Source organism: Macrobrachium nipponense, chromosome 2, assembly GCF_015104395.2.
Source record: "Macrobrachium nipponense isolate FS-2020 chromosome 2, ASM1510439v2, whole genome shotgun sequence".
In the NCBI taxonomy this organism is placed as follows: domain Eukaryota; kingdom Metazoa; phylum Arthropoda; class Malacostraca; order Decapoda; family Palaemonidae; genus Macrobrachium; species Macrobrachium nipponense.
In genome coordinates this window covers 45663043-45682235 of record NC_087201.1, presented here as the reverse complement: position 1 = coordinate 45682235, position 19193 = coordinate 45663043, and the positions used below count along the sequence as shown (strand labels likewise).

Below are 19193 nucleotides of genomic sequence, written 5' to 3'. Positions count from 1 at the left end.
AATAAAATGATTTTGAAATATCAACATAGTTCAGGTTACTGTCAGAAACACCAAAGCTTAATCCATATCCCAAAGCCACTGTTGTAGCACTATCCTGTGGTTTGTCCAATAAATTAACCCTGAAGTCCACATTGGCATGTTTAGTCCAGTCACTTTCAGCAATAAGGTTCTTCAGCTTGAATTGAGACCACATTATACTGTATTTGTTATAGATGTTTCTGGCTAAAAATGTATTCTAAATGTAACTAGTATTCAGACCTTTAACAAGCTTATTATGTAGTTGAGCACTTACAGTGCTTACATGAAGCTCACCTTTGTATATCTTTCATGTATATACTTAGTCATAAATAAACCATTATATAGGAAACGTCTCTTAAGAATCCTATAACATTTGGTAGCAAAGCATCCGATCTGAATATTATTTGAAACAGGAGTTTATACTTTGGATTTTCATACAATGAACTTACCTGTCAGATATATACATAGCTAAGACTCCGTCGTCCCCGACAGAAATTCAAATTTCGCGCCACTCGCTACCGGTAGGTCAGGTGATCTACCGGCCTGCCTGGGCGGAAGGCTAGGAACCATTCCCCATTTTCTATCATATTTTCCTGTCGCCGGTGGTATCAACATTGTGTTACTACCTCCTGACTGGAATTTCGCTTTTCAAGACTTTATTGATCATCTTTATTGGAGTTTCTTGGTGACGTACTGGATCGTTGTTTTGGCATTTGTACTGTAGGACTGGATTTGGACTTGCTTTTGATTTTCTAATAAGAATGTCTGATTTCAAGGTTAGGGGAGAGTGTGTGTGAATGTAGGCTGCAAGGTGAGGATACCGAAGGCTTCGGTTGATCCTCACACTGTATGTCGTAAATGTAGGGGGTTTGACTGTTCTTTGGCTAACACCTGTATTGAGTGTGAAAAGTTGGATGCTAATGAATGGAAGACTCTAACTTCTTACTTGAAGAAGTTAGAGAGGGATAGAATTAGACGGGCTGCACAAAAGAGTGTGAGTACAAAGCCTATTGAGCCTTTTTCTGAGTCTAACTCTCCTTTTGTTAATGAATATGATTCTCCCTATGCATCTGAATCCCTCACAGGCTTTGCATTCGGATTCGGCTTCTGAAATCGCCAATCTGAAGGCTACTCTTCGTAAAATGAAGACAAAGATGGCGGCCATGCAAGGTAAGGCTAGTGATTGTGATTTACAAAGTGAAGTGAGTGTTTTTCCCAGTGTTGTGGAGGGGGCGTCTGACCGTCCTGCGATGCTCCCAGGCCTAGACCTCTTCCAAACTCACATACCCAGAGGAGTAGGAAAGTCGAAAGTCGTACGGAGGTTGTGGGGAATCCCCAACGGTCAGGCGTCCCTCAGCAGGTTCTGTTTCGTGACAGTCTGCTCAGGACCGCTCAAATAGAAGCGTCCTACGAGATTGTTTTCTCGTCGTCCGGTTCTCCTTCACCTAAACGGTGGGTGGAAGGACTCGGATCTTTCTAGGCCATTGAAAAGGCATGGAAAGAGCGCGCGTTCGACTCGAGCCCGGAACGCTTCTCGGAGGAAGCTCCTTCTTCTATCAAGAAGGCTAAGCTGGTTTCGACGCCTCCTAGAGCTGTATTGAGGATCGCACTCCCTTCGAGTTCTCCTGCTTCTTCTATGAAGAGGACGCTGGGGTGGCTTCCAAGAGGATTTTGCTTGCAGTTCAAGAGCAGATTGCCTCTTTGGTTGGAGTTATTTCGAGGGATCCCCCTCGCAAGAAGGACGCTAGATTCCCATTAAGAAGTCTCGTCTTCTTTCACCAGCCAGACGTGAAGCGTCCGCCAGACATGGGACGTCTTCCAGGCGCGAAGAGTCGTACAAACGTCAGGATCTATCCGAGCGAGTTGCTCTAGATCAGGATACGCTCAGGCCTGAGGCGCCAACCAGGCGCGAGGCGCCAGTTAGGAGTGAGGATTCAGCCAAGTGCGAGGCGCCAGCCAAGCAGCAGAAGGGATTCAGCCAAGCGCGAGGCGCCAGCCAGGCGCGAGGAGATTGCGTGAGGCGCCAGACCAAGCGCCGAGACGTCACAGGCGCGAGATGCCAGCCAGGCTAAACACGTCGTCCAGCCAAGCTGAAGCGCCAGCCAAGCGCGAGGCGCAAGACAAGCGCGAGGCGCCAGACAAGCGCGAGGCGCCCAGGACAAGCGCGAGGCCAGCCAAGCGCGAGGAGCTGTTCAGGCGCGAGAAGTCAAGCAGACGCGAGACTTCTTTTAGACGTGAGAGAGAGTCGGTTTCACTCTATGAGCCCCTCTCCTAGTAGGAGTTTGTCCAACCAGTAGAGAGGAGAACGGGATGAAGATCCTCTCGTTTTTTTCCAGGCGAGTTCTCCACAAGGTGGAGAAGGAGATTCGGAAGAAGAGGGTGACGGTAGAGAAGGAGTCGTCGAACTATAAAGTTCTGACTGATCTTCTTTTTACGAGAATACGGAGATTCTTTACTCCTCCTTGCCGCTCCTCCTTCGCCTCGATCACTGTTTTTACGAGTGCGATTGTGCCTAAGTCTTCGTCGGTCTTGAGATGAGACCTACGATCTCTATGAAGAGAGCGCTTCAGTCCTTAGGACAAATGGATGTTGTCTAAGAAGGATCTGGGCAGGGACCACCTTCTGTTATGCCTCCAGCCATACTTTCTGGCAAGAAGAGGGGTTTTTTTTTTTTTGGGTTTTTTTCCTGGTACCGAACTGGGAGAACATGGGCCTTTCTCTTCCAGCAGCAGCCGAAGCGGACTTTTCAACATTGGTTGACTCGTCAAGGAGACACGCTTTTGAATGGAGCTCGCGTGTCTTGGGCGATTTCGGAGACGGATCATCTCCTCAAGGGACTCTTCCATATTTTGGAAGTGTTTAATTTCCTAGACTGGTCCTTGGGGTGATGTCTAAGAAAGCTCATGACTCGGATGGTCTTTGACCCCGAAGTCATTCTGAGAATTCTTGCTTGTATTGACAAGGCGGTACAGGACGGATCGGGAGAAATCTCCTCTCTTTTCGGAGCAGTACTCCTTAAGAAGAGAGTATTTTAGTTCATTCCTAACCAAGGCGGTTTCTCCCTCACAGAGAGCAGCCCGGGTGGTGCTCCATGTCTGACTTCCTGTTTCCTTCTCAGTTAGTGAAGGACATTTCTCGATCACTGACTGAGAAGGCGACTCAGGATCTTCTCCTGCAAACTGCAAGGAAGAAGAGACCTCTTGTTTCTGTTGACAAGAAAGGACCGACTTCTACGGTTCAGCCCTTTCGAGGAGGGCCTCTCTCCAGAGCTACCTCTAAGAGAAGAGGTCTTGAGAGGAGAGGTAAGGCTCCTTCCCGTCCCTTTAAGAAAGGGAAGTGAGACAGACAGCCTCAAAACACCAGTGGGGGCCAGGCTTCTCGGATTTGCAGACGCCTGGTCACTCATAAACTCAGACGCCTCTTCCATGTCCATAATCAGGAAGGGTATATCTTATCCCCTTCCAAGACAGTCCTCCACTAACGACCATTCCGCGGGAACTGTCAGCCAGATACAGGGACCCTGTACTGAGAGGGATACTCTTCGTCTGATGGTGAATCAAATGTGGGACAAAAGAGCTATAGAAACTGGTTTCTAGAGCAAAAACTCTCCGGGGTGGGGTTTTACAATCGGCTTTTCCTGGTTGCGAAAGCCTCAGGGGGCTGGAGACAGTTCTAGATGTCAGCGCTCTGAACAAGTTCGTTTCGAAAGGAGAAGCCTCTCTATGGAGACTTCGGCCTCAGTCCTTGCAGCGTTTACGTCAAGGAGATTGGATGGTGTCGCTGGATCTCCAGGACGCTATTTTCATGTCCCGATTCACCCTCGTCGAAGAAGTACCTCCGTTTCATGACGGGGGGAAGGATCTTTCAGTTCAGGGCCTTGGTGTTTCGGCCTATCCACAGCTCCTCAGGTCTTCACAAACCTGATGAAGAATGTGGCGAGGTTTCTTCACCTCAAGGCGTCAACATCTCTCTATATTTGGACGATTGGCTCATCAGGGCCAGAACAGAGAGACAGTGTTTGGACGGATTTCCTTTCTTTGACCCTAGGACCTGATAAAGGCGTTGGGACTACTCTCGTTGAACCTCGAGAAGTCACAGCTGATCCCAGACAGAACTTGGTCTATCCGGGGATTCGGATGGATTCTCGGGGTTTTCGAGTATTTCCTTCGCAAGAGAGAATCGTGAGAGGCTTGGAAAAAGTCTCTCTCTTCTTAGGGAAAGAACGGACTTCGGCGAGGGAATGGTTAAGCCTACTAGGCACCCTTTCCTCGCTCGAACAGTTCTTTCCTCTAGGAAGACTACACCTTCGCCCTCTTCAGTTTTTCCTAAGGAGATCTTGGAACTGGAAGACGACGGGACTTCTCTCCGACAGTTTTCTCCTTCCAATGGAGATGAAACCACACCTGCAATGGTGGTTGTCCCCTCTAAAAGAGAACAAGGGAATTCTCTGGAAGTTCCGAACCCAAGCCGAGTGTTGTATTCGACGCATCGGAGAAGGGTTGGGGAGCAACACTAGGACCGAGAGAAGTGTCAGGCACCTGGAAGGCAGCACAGGTTGTCCCTGGCACATAAATTGCAAAGAACTTCTAGCAGTTCACTTAGGCGCTAAACAAAGTTCTTCGAAACCCTTTGTGACGAACAGTGTGGTCCAAGTGAATGTGGACAACACTACAGCCCTGTCCTACATTCGGAAGCAAGGAGGAACACACTCAGTGTCGCTTTACGAGAGAGCAAGAGATCTGCTAATTTGGGCCTCACAAAGAAAACATCGCCCCCTCCTGACAAGATTTGTTCAGGGGACGAGAAACATCAGGGCGGACAGACTGAGGCAGGAGAAGCCAGGTCCTTCACACAGAATGGACTCTTCATTCAGAGGTGTGTCAGAGTCTTTGGGATCTTTGGGGCACTCACGTAGATCTGTTCGCCACATTCCTTTCCAAAAGGCTGGAAGTCTTTTGTTCAGTGGTGGAAGACCCAAGAGCTCTCGTGGTCACGCCTTCCTGCTGGACTGGTCTCATGTGGACGTGTATGCTTTCCCCCCCCTTTCAAAAATCCTGGGACAAAGTGTTTGAGAAAGTTCGTAGCGTCCAACGGGACAAGGATGACCCTGATAGCCCGTTTTGGCCAGCACAAGATTTGGTTTGCAGAGGTGCTGGAGTGGACAGTAGACTTCCCAAGATCCCTTCCAAAAAGGATGGATCTTCTCAGACAGCCACACTTCGAGAGGTTTCATCAAACCTCCCCGCTCTCGCTCTGACTGCCTTTCGACTATCGAAAGACTTGTCAGAGCGAGGGGATTTTCTCGCGAAGCTGCAAGCGCTATCGCTAGAGCCCGCAGAGCTTCCACTAGACGAGTCTATCAGTCGAAGTGGGAGGTATTCAGAAGGTGGTGTAAGTCTAAGAAGTTGTCCTCTTCCAGTACCTCTATAACCGAAATCGCCGATTTCCTTTTGTTCTTGAGAGAGGTCTCTCATTTGTCTGTATCGACAATCAAAGGATACAGGAGCATGCTGTCGGCAGTATTTAGAAACAGAGGCCTAGACATTGCTGAGAATAAAGATCTGCACGACTTGATTAGATCGTTTGAAACGACAAAGTCGAAGGAACTAACTCCACCCAGCTGGAACCTGGACGTAGTTCTCCAGTTCCTTTGTCTGACAGATTTGAGCCTCCCCACGTAGCTTCGTTCAGGGATATAACAAGAAAATGCTTGTTTGTCCTATCTTTGGCGACAGCAAAAGAGTGGCGAACTTCATGCCCTAGAAGATGAAGTCGGCTTTAACAAAGATCGGCCTTTTGCTCGTTTAGAACTCTTTTTCTAGCGAAGAATGAAAATCCATCGAATCCCTGGCCCAAGAGATTCGAGATCAAAGGCTTATCGAGTCTAGTAGGGAGAGAAACAGAGAGGTCTCTTTGCCCGGTAAGAGCCTTGAAGTTCTTCTTACAAAGAAAGAAACAAATGGGAGGCTCTAGACAAAGTCTTTGGTGTTCGATTAAGGACCCCACAAGAATCATGTCTAAGAATGCATTAGCTTTCTTCATTAGGGGCGTCATTACGGATGCTCACAGTTCTGTCCTGACGACTCTTTTCCGCTTTAAGAGTAAAAGCCCATGAAGTTAGAGCAGTGGCGACGTCTCTCTCTTTTCAGAAGAATATGTCATTAAAGAAAATCATTGACACGACATATTGGAGGTGCAATTCAGTTTTTTTGCATCTCACTATCTTAAAGACGTTCGCGTGACCTACGAGAAATGTTTTTCTCTGGGACCATTTGTATCGGCGGATACAATACTGGGTACGGGAGCAAACACCAATCCTTAAATTTGTACAATACCTTCTACTAGATATGTTCTGATTCCTGCTGACAAAGAGGGTTGGTGTGTTTTCACTGGCGGGCCAAGTCACTGTTGTTCAGTAAGGAACTCTTGTGATATCTTTTAGGGGAGTATTAAAAATTTTTTTTGAGAATTTTTGTATAAATGAGTTTTTCGTTTCGAGTTATGGGTTGTTTGTTATGAGTTCGGGGATAACTCAGAGCAATTCTATATACTAACATGGTGGTTAGGATCAGGTGGTCGGGATTGGTTATGCTCCTTCACAAGGTGTGTTGTCATAGAAGTGGTCCAGTACCCATTGACAAAGTCCTTTTAGGCTCTGCCGAGTAAGCGGTTCTTATACCCATCGACAGACCCACAAGAACTCTAGGCCATAGATCTAATATCTCGCTAAAGTCTTGAGGTGATGCAGACTACCGGGCTACAGCCACGAAGTCTACCACCTATCAGGTAGGAACAAGGTTTTTTCTGAACTTTTTGGTATACCTACAAAAACATATGTTGTTTACCTGTCTATTCCATATTAGCTGTCTCTGACCCTCCACCAAAGGGTGCAATCAGCTATGTATTATATCTGACAGGTAAGTTCATTGTATGAAAATGATATTGTTATAATACAATAAAGTTTCATACATACTTACCTGGCAGATATATACGATTAATGGCCCACCCAGCCTCCCCGCAGGAGACAGGTGGAAGAGAGAAAATATGATAGAAAACGGGAATGGTTCCTAGTCCTGCCGCCCAGGGCAGGCAGGTAGATCACCTGACCTACCGGTAGCGAGTGGCGCGAAATTTGAATTTCTGTCGGGGACGACGGAGTCTTAGCTATGTATATATCTGCCAGGTAAGTATGTATGAAACTTTATTGTATTATAACAATATCATTTACCATTGTAACGGAGTTTGATGTGGATTTCTCCAACGTAAAAGCATTGTGAGGATGAAGTAGACTTTCCCCTTCACTGCTGGGTGTGTGGGGGATTTCCAGGTCATATGGGCAGATGCTTTTACTTTCTGCATTTTCCTGCCGTTAAGTTTTCGTGGCATGAAGCTTGATACCTTGAAGTTGAGCTGCTTGGATATTTGCTGCTGGAGGAATAGGAAATGATGGACAGTTTGAAGAGAGGGCCGTTGATGAATTTGTAATCTCTTACCTGGCAAAGCTTGGGAATGTGCACTGATACTGGAAGCACATCATGAAGTAATGCTTAAAGTGGAAGAAACCTACAGAAGTAATACTTTCATGTAGAAACACATGATGATTGTAATGTCAGTCTTTGCTTGGATGTGATAGCTGAGTAAAACTCTTGGAGAAAATCTGAAGGATATCCGAACGTATTAACGGTGAATAGCGTAATACTTGGAGGTTGCTTGTTTTCAGTCCTTTATGTATAGTAATTAGTTTAATTTTGCCCAGTTTGGCTTGGAATGATCCTAGATCTCCCGGTGGTGGTTTTTACATAAATGAGTCTGTTTTCATTTGACACTTCGGGATATAAAAGTGATGGCGATCTTTCTGGTAATATTAGTAAGCTGGAAAAATATGGCAAAATAAACAAGGTTACTGGGGAATTTGATTTCTTGAAATGTGAAACTTGCAATGGTCTGGTCCTATGTTTGGTCATATAGGTACAGATGATGATTGTGTAAGAAAGACAAGAGCTAAGGAATTCAAGGATGAGGAAGCAAAGATTTTGAAAGATCACTTCAGAAATATGACCTGTTTCAAGCTCATGATGCTCGCAATAGATAATAGAATATCTCAAACTTACTGTGATGCGTGTGATGTGAATATGGGAACCAGACTGGATTACATTATGCATACGGAGTCAACTCACAAGACAAGGTTGGTGATTCTCGAGTCTGGCTCAGTGGAAAATGTTGGCTATGGGTCCAATCTGACCAATGTGTTGGCACAACAAACCGAGATTTTTTCAAAGCTTTTAGGTAGCACTTCGAAAACGAAATCTTTTCCTGATACGACGACTCAGATTACAAAAGCCAAACTATACCACCAATATGGGTTTGACAAACTTTTGAAAGATTTAAGGTTGAAATTGAAGATTGGAGCATCAATAACAAAGATAGTGAGTATAATAAATATAATGAAATAATTGAAAGCTTGAAGAAGAATGAGAGAGAAGGAATATGTGATTGCATTCGTAATAGATCGTACAGTTAACAGTTCTTTGAAGACTGTTCTCATTGTCTTAGAGGTTCTGGCAGAGAAATATGCAAAAACTAAGGCTGAAAAGTGTAATAACATTTTAGAGAAAGTTCTTGCCTTTTCAACTGACAAATCGGAGAGTTGCAAGAAATTTCTAAGAAAGGCAGCTTATGAAGGAGGAAAAATAACTACGAATGAAAAGACCCACCTCAAAGAAGTTATTGAAGATGGGTTGGAAAGGAAACCTGTTGATGAAGAAAATGTTGTTCATAAATTGAAGATGGAATTCAGAAAGCTAAAAACAGAAAACAATAGATTCGATGGCAGTTAAATCTTTTGATAGCTCTTCTACGTTTTACATAGATAATAGAATTCGTTACCAGAATTGGAAGGCGTTTAAAGAATCACCAAACTTCAACAGATATAGGAGGTCCACTTTGAATCCTGGATATTGGAGAACAGAGTCCGGTGACTATAGAAGAGAACCTCCCAGAATGCAATCTAGATCATCTTCAAGAATGCCTTTTAGATCATTTTCAAAAACACGTAGCAATTCTGCAGGAAGATTTGATGGATCACCTAACATTAGATTGCAATCAGATAAGAAAGTTAATGAAAGTTTAAAAAATCTTGAACAAAGCTGTGAGAAGCTTATGAAAGAAATGAATGAATTAAAAGAATTGATAAAGAATGCAAATAATGTCAAATTTGTGTCCGAAGAAAGCAAGGAGATATTAATTGGTCGTACTATGGAAGTGCACTTCACAAAAGAAGTTGAAGAAGTGGAAGCTATGATTTTTAACACTGGGTGTCCAAAAACTCTCGTTGGAAGGGAATGGTTAAACAGATATCTGTTGAAATAAATAAATGGAGGAGGATTTGCAAAGTATGTCTTGTTCTCAGGATTTTAGATTTGGAGATGGACTGGATTTTCACAGCACATAAATAATTAGTCTTCCAGTTTTATGGAAAGAAAAAGATATGGAAGATGGTTTTGTGAAAATGTTGGTGGATGTATATGTGATTACCGCCAAGAATATACCTTTTTTGTTTGGGAAAAGTAACTGATTTTAATCAGATTGTTACAATTGATTTGAAACAAAATGGAAGTAAATACATACTTTGGATGGTCTGCTCATTTACAGGGTTTATTTCTATTGTAGTAATTTCAAACAAGCAAATGTAAACTATAGTTGATGCTTTGAATAATGGCTGGAATTGGCGGTTTGGTTTTCCTTCAGTTGGCTTTTGGGCTGATAATGGAACCGAATTTTAAAATGAGGGGTAAATGAATATGCAAGTTTGGCTTAACTGTAAAGTTTGGTCCACCATACTCTCCCTGTAGTAATGGATTAAATGAAAGTAACCGTCATTCAGCTGATGTTACAGCGAACAAGATGTTAGACGCAGACAAAAAAAATAGATTTGAAAATGGCAGCAAATATGGCAGCATGGACGCACAATACAAATGTAAATATTCTTGGATATGAACCTATGAGATTGGTGACAGGGAAATCGGTTATTTTTCCAGGAATTTCAATTGAAAATCTAACCACAGAAAGTTTATTTGATAGTGGAGCAGTGTCAAAGATTATGGAAAGGCACCATGAGATAACCAAAAAATTTAGGGAAGAAGAATATGAAAGTAAGTTGATTACGGCCTCCAAAGTGAGAAAAGGTAGCTTTAATGACATAAAATACAATGAGGGGATCTTGTATTTAATCTGGAGAAAAAAGATAAAAGCTGGTCTGGTCCTGTAAAAGTATTTTGTCACAGGAATAGCTTATAGCTAAAGAAAATGAGTATAAAAATCTCACAGAATACAATGCTTTCGAAGAAGTGAAGGATGATGGACAACAGAGAATCAGCAGTAGGCGGGTTATTACAAAGAAAGAAAAACATGACAGTCTAAAAAGTGATTATAAAGCCAGGCTGGTTGCCAGAGGCTTCCAGGAAGAATGTAAACCTCAAGCTGATTCTCCCACAGCTATGAAAGAAAGTGTTAAATATTTTTAGCTGTGGCAGCAAATGAAAAGTTGATACAAAAGGTGTGTCACTCTGCAAAGGCATCTGAAACTAGGAGTTTGTCCAAACTGGTTGATGATTCCGTATTCTTCGCCAAACATCTTGGCAGTTACTCTTTGGAAACACTTTTAAAGGCTCAGTAACTCTTCCTGTCAGATTATTTACTGATTCTAGGCCTTTGTTGGAATCGATAGGTAGTACAAAACAGGTGGAGGAGTGTTTACTTTGAAATACCATTACAGATTTGAAGGAAAAGTTGGAAGATAATTCTGTGGACTCCTGCAGCTGGCTCAACACAAAAGATATGATAGCAGATATTTTGACAAAGTAATGTAAAGATAACCTAGAAGTTCATAATATTTTTCTCAGAAATAAAGTTCATAATATTTTTCTCAGAAATAAATTTTGTCATGCTAAAAATTAAAAAAATATTGTCTTGTGTTGATGGCGAAATTTGCATAAAAAATAAAGTCTAAATAATTAGTGACAGGTTGAGGGAAATGTACCAGTTGCTCGAGTTCCAATGTATAAAAGCCAGAAACGTACATGGGGGTTTACTTTTGTGATCACTTTTGTGATCAGACTTTATATTCTTCCAGATATGTTATGGCAAGAATAATCACTTCCATTTCATACCATGATAGAAGATAATTTTAAAAGGTTTCATCATTATTGCCCAGAACTAATCTTAGTCAAGGATGGTAACCATACCATTAGCAAAGATTAAAAGTATGATTGTCCACCATTTTTATCATATGAAGTTATTTTGCAAAGCTGCTCAGTTTCCCCCATAGGACTGGGTAGCAATTCCTAATCATTAACCAGCACTTGAGTGATACTTGAGGTACTGGGTGTGAAGATGGAAGATTTTAACTTTGTTCTTGTGATTGTTTTTAAATGATATCATGTTTGTTTGCATGACTTCTAAAACCAAGGTTATTTCCCAGAACTTTTTTTTTGGATGGGATGGAAATAATAATTTTTTTTCAGGTTATTTTTTAATAGAAGGGGTAGCATTAATCCCATGCAATTAAATACAAGCATTGGAGTAAGTTAGAAAAGCAGAAATTTATGCCAGAATGCAAGTTGGATTGTTTAATTACAAATCTTAATAAGAGTACCGGACATTTATAGGGTTTGCTACATAAATTACTTCTTAGATGAGGATCAGAAAATGATTAAGACTGAAACCACACTTAGTGGTAGAAGGGAGGGTATGCTGAAATTTGAGCGTTCCTCATTGTAGTGAGGCAGTGTTGTCAATACCATAAAATGTCATAGTATCAGGATAAGTTTCTTCAAAGTCAGTGAGAGACATTGACCCATCATTAATTATACAAGTAGTAAAGTCTCAAAGGATTAGCATAGGTGAGTTGTTCTTTTACAGGGATGAAAATTTAAATACAAAAAGTCTATGTATTTGTTGGGCAGTATGACAAGAAGAGAGCAAAAGAAAGAATGAAACAAGTGCAGGAATATCACAGTGTAATGTGTGGTGATGTAACTTGTTGCACTGCACAAAACTTGTAGGCAAATGGGCTCTAAATCACATTATGAATATTGTACAATTCCATTTAGTTAGGGCCAGAATCATTGCTACTATATTTTGGTACTTTCAAATATTTTTTCAAACTGAAAGTTTCAGGCTAAATAGATGTGAACTGCACAGTAGGATGTCACAACTAAACTCTTAAAGTATGAGCATGAAACATCTGATATCGGTAAAGTAGCAGCTTTGTGGGGGGGGGGGGGGGGGGGTTAATTTTCAAATCCACTGTTGCTGGCTGAATATGGCTGTGACTTTCTAGATCAGGGGTTCTCAAAGTGGTTGATGAATAGTTGGGGTAAAAAGCGGGTCGATGAATAACTGAGTCAGGGGGTCAAAAAGGGGTCAATGAATAACTAACGTGTTGGAGAATTAAGTTACATATTACTCGCACATCTTTAAAGTTTCAAACATATTTTCTTACCAGGTGTTACTTTATTTGTCATACAGAATGTCAAGTACTATATTAATACTACTATAATTAATTCTGACATTTTTAAAAATATTAAATGGTAGTCTAGGGGGTCGATAGAAAATTTGAAACTTCATAAGGGGGTTGAGGAGTTAAAAAGTTTGAGAAACCCTGTTCTAGAAACACTCGTTTCAGGAGTATGGCATATTGGTGAAATTATCAGTAAAGATTTATTGTAGTGACTTTATTATGTATGTTTTATTTATATGTTTTTTTTTGCATTCTGCATGTTTTAGGAATCATGGATTTAGAACAATTGAAGGGGATTTGTTGGATGCAATGGTGCATGCCAACTTGATGACTGAAGAAGGCTTGCAATGTCCACAGATGTTTCAGTTTCAGCGGGCAGCACGCACAGACAAGGGCGTTTCCGCAGCGAGACAAGTTGTGTCTGTTAAGTTACGTAAGTTCTTGTTCATCAGATTTAGAGCTTGGCTGATGACTTTCTATGCTTATAAACTTTTATGAATGGCTTTGACGTTTTTGTTGTTCATATGCGGAACAAACCTGGGTCTTAATTAGGATAAATCTTCTGGCGATAGCTGGAAACCAATAAAACGCAATAAGAATTGTTTGTTCAAGGAATTGGTGGCATCTGGCATCTGTCACGGAGATGAGGTAGAGGGAGGCCAGCAACCCAACTTCAACCTCGTGATGTATTAGTTTTTCTTCTATTGCCTTTCAGAGAGGACATATCTTTTGCTCTCTCCTCCCTAAAGCTGGATTTTACCATTGTCCATGTTTTATTGATTGTGTTTTTTGTGTATGGTGTGTTTTCGTGTGTGTGTGGGGGTTTGGTTTTTATAATGCAATCCCAAAACCTAGCTAAAAGTTCTCGTAAGCCTCAGAGCAGATGTCTCGGTGTAGGAGACTACCAATGTTTGTTTCCTTGCTTCCCTTGATACCGATCCCTATTCAACTTGTAGTAGGTTGTAGATCAAATGTTCATAATGAGACTAACCATTGTTCTGAATGTTGTTCTTGGTCTGCTGAGCAATGGAGGAGATTCGCCTAGAAGAAACAGTACAAAAGGAAGTTGGAGACACCATCTAGGGAAGGATTTTCTTCTCCTTTGCTGGATGTTTCAGTCTCCTCATTGTTGTGCTTCTCCCTTGTCTAGACCTCCTCCAGTTGCTGATTCTTGCTTTGAAGGCTTGTCCCCTTCCTTTTTTTCCATTGATTTGTCTTTGGAAGTTTTTGGAGAGGCATCAGGAGATTTTATGCCTCATACTGCCCCTTTTTCTTGCGTTGGGGGTATATTCCCCCCACCCAGGAGGGTGGAGGCTGTGTCATCTTTTTCCTGTGTTTCAGGTTCAGATGTACAGCTGTTGATTGTTTGGGCCCCTTTAGGTTTAACAAGGATATCAACCTTAGATGGTCTTTTATCCTTTGCATGTCTTCTTGCACCCTAGTGCCAGCTGCCATGACATTTCTACCCCTCCTGGCCTCCACTTTGCAAGGTCTAGCACTATGTATCCTTTTGGGTCGCCTTTTGTTCAGCCTACAGCAGTACCATGAGCTCACGCACAGAGTTCATCGGATCCTGTGATGTCATAGTGGGGTTCTGCTATGATGTCATCTGCTGCTGCTCCTTCGATGGACTTCGTACAAGCTGTGTTGGACACAGTTGACTCAGTCTTTCAAGAGAGGTATGGCCATGTCCTTTCTTAAGAGGAGTTGTGTCAAGCTCCTCTTTTGTCTCTCTTTGCCTTCTCCATCTTCTTCATCCTTATTGTCTTCTCCTGTTTGTTCCCCCATCAGATGTTGGGGGAATAAAGAATTCGTCACTGATCCTCTCTCTCCAAGAAGCACAGGACCATCTCTTCCTCTCCACATTTGGTCCATGGCCGTGACTCTCCACATATTTACTTGTTCCCCACTCACTATTGGATCATGACCGTGACTCTCCCACCGTGGTTCACAGCCATGACTCTTCTGCTGTGAACTGTGGCCTTGATTCTCCTGCACATGTACGTGTTCCCATGGGTTGTGTCTCATCCGTCAGCTTCTCCCTGTCAAGTACATCGTTATGAGAGGAATTCTTTGGTAGTTCCTTCGTCTCATACTTGTCCTGTGCAATTTTAGAGAAAGGATGACAAGGCATAATCAAGAAATCCTGAGTGGTGCATTTTCATCCTAGTTCAGTAATAGAGATGGTCTTTTGGTTCATGCCCACATCCGTCCCCATGTAAGTCCAGTCAGTATTAGGCCTTCTAGATGTTTGTCTTGGTTTCGCTACAGCTCTCACTCATCCAGAAGTTACTGTGATTTCTCACGATTCTCACGGCCGGGGACATGTGAATAGGCGCGGCCACAAAGAGAAAGATCCATTTGGCTAAGGTAGTGGAAATGGATACGGCTGTGGTTCTTCAGATCGTTCAAGCTCGCTGACTCGACGTTCCACATCACAATCTTTTAGGAGAGACCATGGCTGACGTCCGTCTTCCCGCGTCCAGAGACAAGTCTCTTCCAGGCTGCAGGATGATGCATGTCCGTTGTGGGAGAAAGGTTCTTCTGTTTCTCAAACCAGTGATCAAGATTTTTTTTTTTTTTTTTTTTTTTTTTTTTTTTTTTTTTTTCTTCCCTTTTCACTTCAGGTGTTCAGGCTCTGTCAAGTGTTAGGGTCTGATAGATCCTATGCTTCAGTACTGAATCCTGCAAGCGCCCCAGAGGCGTGATCGGTATGGTCTTGGCCTGCCGTTTGATTCTCAGGCATTCCACTGAGGGGTTAGAGATATATATTTCTGGTGATAGAAGTTAATTCTCAACGTGGTTCGTAAGTCACGTAAAGCCGTCGGTCCCATTGTTGAATAACCACTGGTTCCATGCAACATAAAAGCACCATACAAACAAACAAATAAACAAACTGAACCCTGCAGATTCTTTGGAGAAGGCAGACAGGGATGCTTGTGTCCAGGAAGCAGAGGATTTTGAGAATCAAATGTTTCTTTCTTCTTATGTAGAGGTTATTGATCCGTGATCTTTCTAGGAAGACTGTCTCCTACAAAGGGCAAAGGGTGTCGGGTGAAAATATGTAAGGATATTCAAACAAAAGTTCTGAACATTAATTTATTTTTAAAATTAACTTACAACAAAGAAATGGAATTTTGGCCCCTTTACAACTGAATGTGGTCAAAATTATTACAATGTAAATACATGATATAGTATAAACAATGAAATTGTCATATTTTTGGAAACTAAGAATTTCTCAGGAAAATATTGAACTTTCACACTTCACATGCACTCAAGCGCACACAAATTTTCTATAACTACTTAACATATGGCACCAAACCAACAAAAAATAGTTCACAGGTACACATATGTATACACAGTAGAGCCTCGGATCTCAACGCTAATCCGTTCCAGAAGGAGTGTCGAAATTCGATTATTTCGAGAAGTGAATAATATTTTCCCCAAAAAAATAACTGAAAATGGATTAATCCGTTCCTGACCACCAGTTATTACCCTAAGCTTGCTTTATTATACAATACATTACATGTAAATTACGACTAAATAAGTTAAGAGTTAAATAAATGTCATATTAAACGCATACTTATCATTTTAAGGGGACTGTCCGCTATGGCGGATGACATGTCAACTTGAAAAAATGAAAAATCGAGTTATTACTTGTATCTATGCAGAAACATGCCGTGCATGCTTTCCAGAAGTTTCAGCCAATTATTTTCACAAATAATGAAGATATAGCGGTTTTTAAATGATGACGTCATCGTAACTGCGTCTTCTGTATGACTTGAGTTTGACAGAATCGTTTTTGCGTGTTTATTTTTGCATATATACAGCGATTTTTAAAGATTTTTTTCGAAATTCTCATACATCTGGTAGCAATGAAAGGTACTGTGACACTGGGTGAGAAGCGAGCTGCTCAGAGCGGTTATTTATAGGCGAGACTCGGAGAGCGACTCAGTTACGCCACAGACGTCAAAGCAGTTACATGCACGTAGGCACTTGCGTTTGGTTACTAGCTATTTACGTTGTTTTTATAACTTCTTAGTGAACTTATAGCAATGCCGAAGTTACCTAAGATCAAGAAGGTTACTCAGCAACTATGGCTAGCAAAATTAGCGATGGCCAGGAGTGTGCTGAAAGAAAAACACGAAAATTAATTGTTTTCAGCTGCCCTCATTGTCTCATGTCTCGCCGTCAACATCATTATCTGGTGTCACGCTGAGGGTGCTAACACCACTTTTAGGGGTAGGACCACGATCCTTGATGTAGAAACCAACAATAAAAGTACAAATAAAGTTATTATAATAATGATGTTTTGACTTTTATAAGAAAAAAGCGAAAATTTACATAGCAAATCTTTGGGAGCTCATAACTCAAAAACATACTTATGCGCATGTCGGTAACCATTACTCAGTTATTTATTATCCAATTTTAGAGAGAAAGATATCATTGGAAAGAGGAATAAAAATCCCATAATTCTGTGTGACAGAATTTTGATTTCTTTCTTTCTTTTTTTTTAGAATTTTTTGAGTGTCTAGACTAAAAAAAAAGAAAAAAAAAATCATAAAAAATAAAAAAATTAAAAAATCAAAATTCTGTCACACAGAATTGTTCCGTATATAAAGAAGTTTTTATGGTATGATTTTCAATACAACTGATGTCATATTAGCGGAGAAACTCTACCAATTTTATTTTTTTTAAATCATGATTTTTGCTAATAAAATGAACAGTTTTTGATCAAATGACTTGAAATTTTTATATGATGAAGGTATTATATATATCTAAAACATATATGAAAATTATGTATTTTGCGTAATAAATTAAAAAAATAGACATCATAGCGGACGGTCCCCTTAAATGTATAATATACAGTATAAAAGAAAACTGGCCTATGTCCAACCGATTGTTGACCGAGCACCGTAGGCTATGTAAGTAACTAGTAAGTAGAATGTAGTGTAGTGGGTAGGCATAAAACGTGTTGCTAACATAGTAAAACATTGAAAAGCAGGTCTAATTATTACAGTAAAAATAAACTATTAAAATTAAACCCAATTTATATTTATCAAAAACTTACGAAAAATTGCCTACATTAAGTCGGCAGGCTGTGGCATGAAAGGATGTAAACAAACCATAGCGCAGCCCTGGTGGCTGGTGGCTTATAGCGGGACTATGGTAGTAAACAAACTATATCGTTGCTATAAGCCTAAAAATGTTTACATTCTGTATTAATTTTTTATAAATCTTGTACGGAGTTGACTGTAATACTGTATACAAAATCACTTTAAAATTATCTTTCAGTAAATGTTATGATACTAACGGTTTTGTTTTCAAAATATACTTACAAATAAGGTGAACAAACCATATCGTTGCTATAACCCTAAAAACGTTTACATCCTGTATTAATTTATGATAAATCTTATACGGAGTTGACTGTAATACTGTATACAAAATCGCTTTAAAATTATCTTTCAGTAAATGTTATGATACTAACAGTTTTGTTTTAGAAAATATCCTTATAAAAAGCAAATTTTTGTAAAATTCAATTTCTACGACAGCAAATTTTTGTCAAATATCAGGGCTGGTTTCAAGGTTATTGGACTTTGAAAGTAATTATGGTACATGGTACATATATACGTATGTATAAGTAAAAGAATCTTCTTTATTTCTATAATTACTATACCATTATGTACCAGCATCTCTTGAGTTTAATATTAGGCTAACCTCTTCTCTACGAGGACGCTTACAAACCAAGCATACAGATTGTGTTCGTTACCGCTCACACGGTAAACTGGTGTCACTACCAAATCTCATACGTAAACATTGACATATCTTTACAGTAGACATAAAAGAATCGTCTTAATTTCTATAACTACTATGTATACCATAGCGGCTTCTCTGATTTAAGCTCAGGCTAACCTCCTCTTTACCAGCAAGCTTAACAAAGCTTAAAGATTGCGTTCGCTACCGAACTACAACGTTACGTATGTAACAGTAGTTTCACTACCATATCTCATACGTAAACATTGACATATTTTTACAGTAGATATAAAAGAATCGTCTTAATTTCTATAACTACGTACTATGTAGCGGCTTCTCTGATTTAAGCTAAGGCTAACCTCCTCTTTACCAGCAAGCTTAACAAAGCTTAAAGATTGTGTTCGCTACCGAACCACAACATTACGTATGTAACAGTGGTTTCACTACCAAATCTCATACGTAAACATTGACGTATTTTTACAGTAGACATAAAAGAATCATCTCAATTTCTATAACTACTACATATACCATAGCAGCTTCTCTGATTTAAGCTAAGATAACCTCCTCTTTACCAGCAAGCTTAACAAAGCATAAAGATTGCGTTCGCTGCCGAACAGCACACGTTATGTACCTAACAATGGTTTCACTACCAAATCTCACACATAAACATTGAGGTATTTTTATGGCAGACATAAAAGAATCTACTTAATTTCTATAATTACTATGAATACCATAGCAGCTTCTGAGTTAAGCTAAGGCTAACCTCTTCTTTACCTTCAAGCTTAAAAAGCTTAGATTGCGTTGCTACCGAACCGCACGTTACGTATGTAACAGTGGTTTCACTACCAAATCTCACACGTAGATTTAAGCTAAGGCTAACCTCTTCTTCACCGGCCAGCTT

At 40.8% G+C, this 19193-nt stretch overlaps 1 protein-coding gene across 8 annotated transcripts in view; it reads left to right on the top strand.

Annotated features, from left to right (window-relative positions):
• The window catches only part of LOC135220552 (pseudouridylate synthase 1 homolog), a 217279-nt gene that overhangs the window by 86630 nt on the left and 111456 nt on the right, over positions 1-19193 (top strand). For all 8 annotated transcript variants that reach the window (XM_064257746.1, XM_064257745.1, XM_064257743.1 and 5 more), the window contains exon 4: positions 12805-12971. In XM_064257746.1, the coding sequence (XP_064113816.1) occupies positions 12805-12971 (167 nt within the window). The remainder of the gene's footprint in view (positions 1-12804; positions 12972-19193) is intronic.